General features: G+C 33.2%; 2 protein-coding genes across 4 annotated transcripts; both read right to left on the bottom strand.

Annotated features, from left to right (window-relative positions):
* Positions 1-6: 6 nt before the first annotated feature.
* On the bottom strand, positions 7-3,916 carry LOC145598953 (uncharacterized). Of its 2 annotated transcripts, XM_081655353.1 has the most exons (10): positions 3,444-3,916; positions 2,028-2,123; positions 1,753-1,837; positions 1,475-1,596; positions 1,103-1,127; positions 910-993; positions 771-800; positions 547-652; positions 392-456; positions 7-308 (listed from the first exon to the last, which is right to left on the bottom strand). In XM_081655353.1, the coding sequence occupies exons 1-10, from the start codon at positions 3,531-3,533 to the stop codon at positions 304-306; spliced, it is 708 nt and encodes a 235-aa protein (XP_081511479.1). In that variant the 5' UTR covers positions 3,534-3,916; the 3' UTR covers positions 7-303. The 2 variants fall into 2 exon arrangements, with proteins under 2 accessions (XP_081511479.1, XP_081511478.1); XM_081655352.1 differs by having other exon boundaries at positions 7-456.
* A 1,847-nt stretch (positions 3,917-5,763) lies between these two features.
* On the bottom strand, positions 5,764-10,708 carry LOC145598361 (cysteine-rich receptor-like protein kinase 43). Of its 2 annotated transcripts, none has more exons than XM_081654705.1 (5): positions 10,342-10,708; positions 7,823-8,033; positions 7,489-7,726; positions 7,197-7,347; positions 5,764-6,251 (listed from the first exon to the last, which is right to left on the bottom strand). In XM_081654705.1, exons 1-5 carry the CDS (start codon positions 10,534-10,536, stop codon positions 5,883-5,885), a joined length of 1,164 nt encoding a protein of 387 aa, XP_081510831.1. In that variant the 5' UTR covers positions 10,537-10,708; the 3' UTR covers positions 5,764-5,882. The 2 variants fall into 2 exon arrangements, with proteins under 2 accessions (XP_081510831.1, XP_081510832.1); XM_081654706.1 differs by having other exon boundaries at positions 7,823-8,071; positions 10,342-10,458.
* Between the last annotated feature and the right edge of the window lie 1,341 nt (positions 10,709-12,049).

Raw genomic sequence — 12,049 nt, 5'->3', positions numbered from 1 at the left:
TGCTCTAGGAAGCACCATATATTCAATCTGTTATGGGTCTGAAACTCAGCATATACATCGTACGTAGTATTTTTAATACAATTCTGATCTTCTCTAGGAAGCACTGTATATGGATCTCATATTACGAATCAGCTGTATAAGAATAACCACCAAAGTATTATAGGCTTCAACCCAATAAAAACAGAAGGGTTGAAAAAAAAATGAGACTTTCAAGGTGTGCAGTGAGACTGATGTAATGAAAGCCTTTACACAAAGCTGTTGATTTGGTATGTGAGCTGCGGCATTGCCGCAATCTGATTCTTCTTAAGCTGCAGAAGTCAGGAAAAGATCAAGGTTGCAGAATTTAATCTAATTGGAAAACTGAGCTCAAATGGAAGGTACAGTAGAATACCTGAAGAGAGGATTACAAGGCCTAAGTACATGGATATACATAGAAACATAAACGATATTATCCCCCTGCAATTGCAGATAGACATAGTTAACGAATCAATTTGCAATGCAGACTAACTCTGTAAAGATTACTAATCAAGAAACAAAGAACTTTACCAAATTATACCCCATCCCACACCATTGCAGAAGCAAGGACATTCTTCAGCAAACTTCTCTGCATCACTAGTGTGTTCCCTTCGGGAGATTAAATCACCATATATATCTGTAGTTTATAGATCTATCAGTCGCTGCACATCAGCTATACAAGAATTGGATCGGATCAAAACAATTGATCTGCAGTAGCATTAGGAGTATAGTAAGAATTTGTTTCTTGGACCTACCGTAAACTGAGAACAGGCTGTTCATTATACCTGCAAAATTGAAGGACACTTGAATGAGAAACCAAGGTTAATAGGACTTATATCATCCAGTAATGGATGAAAAACCTGGAAAACTATTCAACTTAAAATGAAATGATACCAATGAACATAATCATATAACGGAGGATGTGTATTGTTGTTGTTTCTTGCAGGACCCAGATTACAGCAAGAACAATAATAAACCCTGCAAGATAAGAATACTGTTATTAGGCATTTCTACCTGTAACTCTGTACATACGTTTTTTCGATGAGTTTACTGCTATAAATGAAGATTACTTAAATGTTGAGCATACCAATACATAGTCCTCGTAGTGTCCACTGTAGAAGAAGAAATAATTAGTATCCATACAAATAATAGTTAACAGCTTAACACTGTACAAAAGTCGATAATAAGGTCATGTCATTATTTAGTATTTATCAAGTCTTTCCAGTTAGGATTTGCCTTTTCCTAGCATGTGAAAGTGATTTTCTCACAAGAAAGTAAGCTTATGTAGGATATCTAGCACATAATATGCAGAACCATCTATCACAAATTAATAATGAAATCACTCACATTTTGTTCACTTTCATGGTTGCATCAGACACTGCAGCACAATAACTTTTAGAGGCGGCATTTGAAACAAGAATCTACCATTTCTAGAAACTCAAAGCTGAATGATGCTTACATTTTTGGCAACAAAAAGAACAATAAATAGAGCAAGGGCTAAACATCCTGCAGCGATTCTTGCAGTCAAGAGATTTGTCGATGCAAGTATTAAAGCCATTCCCCAGAATGATGAGCCAAGATCTGAAAACAGCAGGTGTATCTTTCAACAGCAGAGAATCATATGATAACAGTAAAGCTACCCTAATTCCATTAAAAGATCCCATATCAATTCAATAGTAAAGGAAGATCATGACTTTGTAATTTAATGCAAAAGTTTCAGTTCATAGTAGTTATTACATCCAGCAGGCAAGATGAACCAATAAACACCACCACGTGTTGTCGTTGAGCCACCTTCATTTGCATGTACTTGCATCTCCTCCACCTTATAATAGAATTAACCAAATACTTAGTTGCTGCGGAAAAGTTAACTAATGATATCTGCATACTTGATTACCTCTCATTCAAATATTAGTTGTTAACACATACATAAGCTTATACTCGAGCTGATTTATGATATTTTACAGTGACTAAAGAATAGTAAGAATGTGACCAACTACGAGTGATTCACTTACATGACCACAAGTGAGTTTACAAGCAATAGCATGGCTTGCTTCATGAAGAAATACAGTCACGAGCTTAAAAGGCATCAGTAGCACCGTTCTCCATAGCTGCAATAGTTACAAACACGAGGTACTCACTATCACAAACTATAACACCCTAGATGAATAAGTATATAAAAACTTCCAATGCTTACAACGACATAATAAGTGCAGTCACAAACTGAAATAAGCTGATTTCGTTATGGATGAGCTTTTAGCCTTAAACTACCTAAACCTCAACGGAACTGCAAACCTTAATGTTTCAAATCAAGACAATACCACATATTGCCATACATTTTTTTCATGTAACTCTTGTTCCAATCAACTTCCATATATCCTCATTTATCATTGAAAGTAATAGTCAACAAAGTAATATGTCCTTGCTCATCTTACGGAGTAATTCTTAAGTTTATTACAGTTTTGATCTGAATTGTTTCGTATATTAATGCTGCTAATCACACCTTTAGTCAAAGAAAGTGGAAATTAATGAAAGAAAATAGTGAAGAACAAACATTAATACTTAATAGTTATCATATTGTGAAGAAGTATATATTAAAGTTGATTAATTAATCAGATCAGTCAAATGGAGGTATTTTTATTAGTCATTCTCTGATTTCATTCACTGAAAAAAAAAATGAGGTATTTACCTAAAGGCTAAAGGCCTAAAGCTTTAAACTTTACCACATCAATTATTCAGCTCAATAAGACAACACTACTTTAACAAAAGATGTGATTTTGATGATTAACACAAAGCACCACTCTAAAATCCAAATCGAGTCATTAATCGAATATGTAACAAGTACGAGTATATATAAGTCTCCTAGAACTTTTTAAAGTTAATAAGAACAATAATGTAAACAAAATTCGATGTCAAATTTAAATACTCCATAAAGGAAGGATTATGGAATACTCGACCATAACCAATCACCACATGACTATATACGTCTATTTATTAATTTAACTAACCGACATCCCGCCACCCCACCACCTTCAAATTAGAAATGTAAAAATAAAAATAAAAATAAAAATAAAAAAGGAAACAAAGATGCTACATTTTGACACTTGAAATTCAAAATTTATACGTCAAGATTCAACCACCATTCTAAAAATAATCTATTATAATAACATTAATGACAATGATAGCGTACTGAACACTGGTACATACTAAATTTTGTTTGACTATATTCACAATTCTATTATCAATCAAAGTATAAAACTCAACTAAATAAAAGAAAAAACAAACACAAGTAGTAATTCAAAGCTAATTCATTCATAACAATCAATATAGAATCATTGATAAAATAAATGGTGTATTTATTAGATTAAAAGTTGAAATTTCAAAGATGAAAAAAATGAAAGATTGAAAAAAGGGGTAACTTAATAACTTACAGCAAGAATGACAACAGTACAGACAGCTGTGGTAGTCAAGAAAACAACTTGTTCATGATTGCAACATTTCTTCAACTCCCAATTTGCCATCTTTTTTTTTTTTTTTTTTTTTTTTTTTTTGGGTTTTATTTTCTCTCTTTTAAAAATTAGCAATATTTCTACTCCAATCTTTTGTATGATGGTTGAGTAGAAATAGAAAATATTAATGGAACCTCGAGATGGAGAAGAAGGCTTTAGGTGGGAGTTATCAAATGTATGAATTGATGATTATAGAATTTCGTGACGACATAAGATTACTAAAACTATACTCTGAATTATTAAATAATAATTGGAGAAATTTGGAATTTTTTAAACCAAATTTGTTTGCTGATGGGCTGCTCCCCCATCAGTTTATGTCTCTTTCTCTCTCCATTCTTTAGCGGGAGATGAGGAAAACTGAAATGAGGGAAAAAGGGTACTCCCTCAATGCTTTTTTTTAAGTGATACATATTGACCGGTATATAGTTTTAGACAATTTAATTGATTTAAATAAAATAAGAGGTAAGTGGGATAGTGGAGTATTAAAAAAGTATTAAAGAAAGATAGTGGGGTTAATAGTTTATTAAAAAGTAATATATGTGAGAGGAAAGATATAATAAAAAAGTAGTAGTGGGTTTGGGTGGGGAACTGGGGACCGTGAGAGGAGAGAGATATAATATTTTAATGTATTGTTTTGCCCAAAAAGAAAATGTATCACTTAAAAAAACACGGCCGGAAATGGAAAATGTATCATTTTAAAAAACACGGAGGGAGTATCAAAAGGTTTAATGCTAATATTAAACATTTTTTTTTCCAGTGCCTTTTTGGTGCAGCATGCCACATGGTGTGGCCTGCTGCCAAGTCAGCAAAAATAATGGGAGATACTGGTATTGTCAAGGTTACTTATTCTTCAGGTGTTACTTGTTTTTTTTTTTTTTTTTTTTTTTCAGGAGTTCCTTGTATGATTACTTATTTAGGGGTTACTTATAATTTTTTTTTTTCAAGAGTTATTTGTATGGATTACTTATTCAGGGGTTACTAGTTTTATTTTTTTTCAAGAGTTACTGATTACTTGTATTTTTTAAGGGTTACTTGTTTTTTTTAAGGAGTTACTTGTATGGATTACTTATTCAGGGGTTACTTGTATGAGTTAATTCAAGAGTTATTTGTATGATTAATTATTCAAAGGTTACTTAATATGAGTTATTAGCTTATTTAAGGGTTACTTGTATGCATGGGTTACTTGTATGAGTTACTTATTTAAGGTTACTTGTATGAGTTACTTGTTCAAGGGTTGCTTGTACGTATGCCTTATATCAAACCAGTAACACCCTACAAGTAACCCCGACCAAAATTAGTAACACCCTACAAGTAACCCCTGACCAAAACCAGTAACATCGTACAAGTAACTCTAAAAAAAATTGTATTCTGGGTTACTTGTTTCAATTCTGGAGTTACTTGTATTATGGGGTTACTTGTATGGAACACTTGAATGGGTTGAGTAACCCCAGATCAAAATCTCGTACCAAACCAATAACACCCTACAAGTAATCCCTGACCAAAACTAGTAACACGTATACAAGTAACCCCATAATACAAGTAATACCTATAAGTAACCCCTGACCAAAACCAGTAACACCCATACAAGTAACCCCAGAATACAGGTAACACCTACAAGTAACCCCTGACAAAACCAGTAACACCCATACAAGTAACCCCAGAAACAAGTAACACCTATATTAACACCATACAAGTAACCCCTGCCGCACCATATGGCCAGCCGCTTACAAAAATTTGTTTTTTTTTTTTTTTTTTTTTTGACAAATATCACTAAACTTGAGTTATGTTTAGCAAAAGCAAGTTCGATTTAGTAAAAGTAAATTTTAATCAGTATAACTAATGTGTGGCCCGAGTGATGCCCCGAATTGCTTGTTTTTACGTGTTTAATTTGCTAATCAAATTCGATTGTTTAGACTTTAGAGAGTAAGACTTGTTGGTTTCGAGTTTAAGTCTTGCTATAAACATTTTTTGTTTGTGAAACTCAATTCATTACATAATAGAAACAAATAGTATAATAAGACACAAATTAACTAATCTAAGTTAACTATAATTTTGTTGGATAAAAAAACACAATTAATAAAATGGCTAAGATATTGCTGACATGTCGAACTTGAAAAAGGTGGCACGTTGAACATATTCTGTTTTAGGAACGCTTTTTAATATATAATAATTATAGATATAGATAAGGAAAGGAGTGATGATAATTTTGATTTATGAAAACGGGTTATTAAGGAAAGGAGTGTAACAGTAATGGATGTTAAATAATGACTTCCTCAAAGTGATGCTAATTTTTAACAAACAAATATTAAATAAGCTTTACAAGCATATAAATTGTTACAATTCCTAAAATATTGTAATAAATCATCTACCTTCATCTATAGAAGAAAGAGAGATAGAATTTCTTGAAAAGTCTTCAACAGCAGTGCTCCCTGTTGTAGTCTTAGTGAGACCGGAGGACGAACTACTAGGATTAGTTTTGGTGAAAGCAGAAGAGCTAATTGGTGCAATCCATCGGCGACCATGAGTTCCAGGTTTACCTGGCTGAGGCAAACTGAATGACTCACTGCATAGAAGCAGATGAACAGAGCTCATGGTTGGCCTCTCAGCAACAGTCGCTTGGCAGCATAGCAGCCCAAGTTGAATGCACATTGCCGCCTCATCTGGATTGCACTTACCAAGGCTAGCATCAACTAACTCCAGGGTCCTCCCTTCTTGGAAGAGCTTCCATGTCTGCACAGACAAATATAGAACTAAAGATTTCACATCTATTCAGAAAGCGGAAGCAGCTAATACTCCCTTACAGTATCTCATTGATGCTAGCTAACAGTAACATAGTTGTCTAAGGATGTTTTATAAGTATAAAGTATGAAGTACAAACCAATATGTCAACAGTCAACTATAACCTGCATTCAGTATTGCACATATAAATGAATACTCCTTAAATACATATTTTAGAATTAAGAGGCCTTTAGTTTATTTGGCCTTGCATTGACCGGATTTCCTACAAGGACTAGACCATGAGCAAGATCCACATAGTGAGAATAAGTAGTAACTGACAATGCCTCATGCCCTCATCAGAAAACTATCTTTATTAAGATCAGGTGTGATTAGACAAAATCAGAACTTTGCACTGTGAAATTGATAGTAGAATTATTTAGCAGATTCAGTGTTTACCTCTGCAACACATTTAACTTCATGTTAGGTTTTAAGTCTATAAACGTTTTCCGCTGTGATCAGTATTTTGTTGGACCTCTTACATATAATCAAATGATAGACAGGCCACCTTCGCTAAAGCACATTTGTATTTGTGTGTCACTAATTCTCAAGCAATAAATGATACTACCTCATTCTCTTTTACTTGTAATGTTTTGGCTTTCATGTTTGTCAATGCATAATTTCGACCCTTTATATCGCTAAATAGAAAAGTTAAAATTATAAAAATTTGATGTTGTGAAATATTATTGAGACTAATCTAACATTTTAACAAGAACTCATATGATTATCTTTTATCTAACATATTAATCAATAAAAAGTGGTCAGAGGGGAGAACGTGTTTAGTGCAATTATCCAAATGTTGTAACTTAGAGTGAACAGAGGAAATGCAATCTACAAAAAGGTGCAAACAACATAATGCTGACTTTTTCAAGATATATCATAACCAGAATAAGAACTTACATAGGTCAAGAGATCTGCCTTCTCTGCACCAAGGTCGTCAACCAAATTCTTTCTTCCGCTTACAATCTCCAATGTCAGTACCCCAAAACTGAACACATCCGACTTCACTGACAAATATCCATGCATTGCATACTCAGGTGCCATATACCCGCTGCAATCATAGACAAAGTTTCTTAATCAGCATTTAAGTAAATATAAGAATGGATCAAATAAAGAGCCAAAGCATGGGCATCATGAGCTATACAAAGGAAAAGTAGTTCAAAGTGAAGAAAGGATGCTTCTAATTACTCACTAAGTACCGGAAATCTTGAGTGTATCCAAATGGGTGCCTTCACCAGGAAATAACCTGGCCAAACCAAAGTCTGATATCTTAGGATTTAATTGATCATTAAGCAATATGTTGCTGGCTTTAATATCTCTATGAATGATCCTTTCCGGAGCCTCTTCATGGAGGTAGAGAAGTCCTCTAGCAATACCAGTTATGATTCGGTACCGTGTAGCCCAATCAAGGACTGATGTCTTTTCTTTCTCTGATAAAAATTTAGCACTATATTAGCTCAAAACAGTGCAATCAGCCTCACTGAAGAGACTTGTAGCAGAATTTTCTAGTCAGAAAGGCATCTTACTGAAAAGAAAATAATCAAGGCTCTTATTTGGAAGATACTCATACACAAGCATTTTCTCAGCTCCTTCTATGCAGCAGCCAAACAATGTCACCAAGTTTTTATGCTGAAGTTTCAATAGTAGCTTCACTTCATTGGTGAATTCTGTAACACCCTGTCTAGAGTTTACTGACAACTTTTTCACTGCTACTTCTTGTCCATTTGGCATCAGTCCCTGAAGTTCAGAGCCGGATGAGTTTAATGTTTCCGCTTCTGAATAAGAGAATTGTCTTTCTCAGACCCAGCAAGTAATATATTGATTAAGCAAATAAGATCAATCATTGCCTTAGTTGATGCTTAAGCAGGACTATAGAAGATTTTCTAGAGTACGTCTGCTTGTAATAATTTCAATTGCAGTATTGGAATCTAATAATTTTGTTGACTGATAAACAACATAATTCAGAAGAGGCCTCTAATAAAAAAAAATAAAAATGCAGCTGGTGGATAGTCTACAGAGTCCAGACTAAAGGTAATAAAAATCATGGTCAGCAAAGTAGTGTAAAGAATATAAAGTCCTGTTGATATATATTTCCATTTGCTCCAAAATGATTTGTTATTAAGCAACATAAATTATTTCTGCACCTTCATCTCCTTTACATATCAGTCCAGAAACTGCCCTATAATGCTCAAATTCACTCCTTAAAGGAAGATTTTTAAGGCTTGTTTGGATTGGGGAAAACAAAAGGATGGAAAGATCGGAAACTGTAATGGAGTTATGAAGTTACTCATACATTACAACATAATGTTCCACACATGCATTAGAATTCAAGGAATAGATGTATAAAATATAAGCCTATAGTATAGAACATGCAGCAAAATAATTCATATAAAGCATAGAAGAATAAGAATATCTTAAGTGCGTAACCACTAACTCAGACAGTGCTTGGTTTTACAGTAACTGATACAAATTCAAGGGTATGTACTGAGGTGGAATTAAGCATGATAGCTGAAAAGGTAAATCATTGCCAACTGCTGATGAGGAAAGCTCTAAGCCAGAGGTGGTTGTGCAGGGGAGCTGAGGTGGCAAGGCTGCAACCTATTCAGCAATATTCCCATAAATATGCTTTCAAATGCACGGATTACAGCCAAGAATTTTGCGTTTGTTCAGCTATTTATTTTGATTTAATCATGAAATTTTCCATTACATGTGTCATTTTGATTCAGTTACTTCCCTTTGTTCAAAAAAAGTTACTTTCCTTTGTCATAGCTTAGATATGGGCACATTTCATCATAGCACTGGTTTTAAGAGCTATAACTAAATGAGAAGATGTAATGTGATGATATGATCGATAAAATTATATCTTCTTCTTATTCTCTACCCTCTCCATGTTTCTCTCTAGGAGTCACTGTTATAATGATTTAGCATCATGTACTCTTGAGATTTCCTTTCTTCTTCTTAGATTATCTCCGGATTAACCCAAACTATTCTCTATCCTAGAAATTAGGATCAATTCTAGCTTTACATAAATGTGGAATTCAATGCATAAACAAAAGCATGCCAAATGAAACCATCATTATATGTACTTTTTTGGTTAAAAAATTCTAGTTCTTTAGAATCCTTACAATTATGTTGTATAAACAAAAGCATGCTAAATGAAACTTGGGACCATATTGATTAGGTCTTGATCAATTCATCTCTAAGAGGAAGTTCAAATAAATTTAGATTTGGACCAATAAATTGACATAAGGGCAATTGAGCCAATTTCTTAACTACAAGTAATTTTCAAAATATTCAGATTAATTCAAAGTATTTGCAATAAGAAAAATTAAGTGAATTGGATAAATGCCTATTGTATTTGTAGGACTACAGTTTTGGTATAGATTTAGCTGTCTTTTTTTTTTTTCTAATATCAAAAGTATATGAGGATGAAGCATTAGATCGTAAGGAATGAAGGAGGAAGACTTATGTCGATAACTACACGGAATAATCAAATTTAATTCATGTTAGCCGACCCCACTTATGGAATTAAGGCTTTTATTGATTGATTGATTGGCCTAATATCAAAAGTATAAAACAACCCCAAGCTTTGAATGGATATAACAAACCCATTGAAATATATCAAAAGTAAAAAAAAAAAAAAAAAAAAAAAAAAAAAAAAAAAAATTGATAAGAAATCCCTGTCAACTGCTTTGAAATATGAAACAGTCAAATAATGAGAAGTTCAACTCTTAACTATTTAATAATTCAAAATTAAAACTGAGGTCTCAATTCAATTCCGACTCTGATACAGTTTTCGGGAGTGGAAATTCCTTTATATATTTCAAAAAATAATTTACATACATAGCTACTCTGTTAGTTTTACCGGCAAGATGCTCCAATTTAGCAATATGTTACGACATTTAAATTATGATTTTGTAATGATTTAATAGCTCATCAAAATCTTGAGAAAATAATGAAGATTTAGGTTTTGGATCGAACTAACTAAAGCTAAATCATTAAATAAAAGATAACAATAGTTACTAATGAAGATGCCTGAAAATACCTTAAAAACAGGTCCAAAACCACCATGACCTAACAAATTTGTTTCCGAGAAGAAATTGGTTGCAACCTGAAGAATACGAAGCTCAAAAAACAGCTCAGAAAGCTCTTCAGATTCAGCAGCAGTAGTAGTAGCAGATTCATGACGAAACTTCCATTTCTTCAGACAATCACGAAGCCTTGAAAACAGTACTCCCATTTCTAATTGATCAACAATTTTTTGTGTTTGTACTATAAATTTACAATAACAATAAATTTATAGTTGCAGATTTTATGGTCTGAATTTTATCTGTTCAAACATTTTAAATGGTGTCCCCAGAAGGCAGGTTGGTGTTGATTGACTCCATTTAATTTTGATTTTTTGTGGTCAAATAAAGTGGAGGCTAATTGAATTAAGATATGTCTGCTTGTTGTACTTGTGAATTTTTAATAACGAAACTTCTTCCAAGGTGTAAGTAACGAAACTGGAAGTGATCTTGACGTTGAGTCTATGACTTCACTTTCTAAATTAGGTACAAAGTCAAGGAGCGGTTTAAAAAGAGAGATATGGAGTCTTAGGGACATTTTGAAAGGTTTGATAAACGCGTCAAATTTCGAATGTGAGTAGAGGGGTCAATTTGGGTGTCTGTGTCGGGTTCAGTTAGGTTGAATCGAATCGGGTGGGTTTAAATTTGAGTCATATTAAATTATTGTGTTTATACCATACGAAATTTTGAAGGGGCTTCCATCGGTTTTAACCGGTGAAAGCCTTAATCCTTGTTTCTTTAAAGTTTATAATAATGCTTTCTCCTTTTGGGATGAACTTTTCTACCTCGAAAGAAAAGGTTTACCATCTCTTAGAAAGACAAAGGATTTTCGACCTCTTTCAAAAGACAAGGTTTACCTCCTCTTTTCGGGGGAGAAATTTCTTAGTTTTGAATCAATGATATTATATCTAATGGATTATCATGAAATTATTTCGTTGGGGTAAAAGTTATCAAGTTTTCGAATACAGACAGATAAATTAACTGGAAAACATCCTCACGACTACAAATAATCGTTAGATTGTCTCTCCAACAAACTGTATTTTCCAGCGATATAAGCGGGAGATATTCTACAATGCAAGACCTACTCGACAATCGTAGTTGTTATGAAGGAAAATTTTATGTGATTCAATATCTTATGTATTTGTTAACGTCGAATCTCTATTGTAAATGTCGTATGACTTTTAATTAGTGAAATATTTTTGCTATTAAAAAAAAAAAGAGTTATTGTGGTTATACAAAAATGATTGTTATCTACTATTCACTCCGGTGCACGGGACACCCATGAACATTTTGTTCTCATTTTAATAATAGTTTTTTATTTAATCATCAAACAAAGAGCAAAAACTATATAACTTTGGATTAGTTGGGTGCATGGTACACGTAGCCGGGTGTGTATAAAATGTTTCATTTATACAAGTCGTAATTTATATCGAGTGGTTTTTTATGTTTGGTTGTAGCAATTAATTTTTGATACCTCTAAATGCGAGTGCCTAATTTGAGTTGACAATTTGATTATGCGTACGGTTAATGGTTTATTTGGATAATGACTTAGTTTGGGTCAATTTTAAAAACTAGAGGATCGATTTGGTTCAATCATATTTTGAATTGTTTAGGTGGAGTTCTAATCAAGGCAGGTCATATTTTGTTTTGGTTGAAATAGGCATGTTGTAAATGAGTTTAGCTATG

This window comes from Chenopodium album, chromosome 20, assembly GCF_948465745.1.
Source record: "Chenopodium album chromosome 20, dcCheAlbu1.1, whole genome shotgun sequence".
Lineage (NCBI taxonomy): Eukaryota > Viridiplantae > Streptophyta > Magnoliopsida > Caryophyllales > Amaranthaceae > Chenopodium > Chenopodium album.
This window is presented reverse-complemented; position numbering and strand designations above follow the sequence as displayed.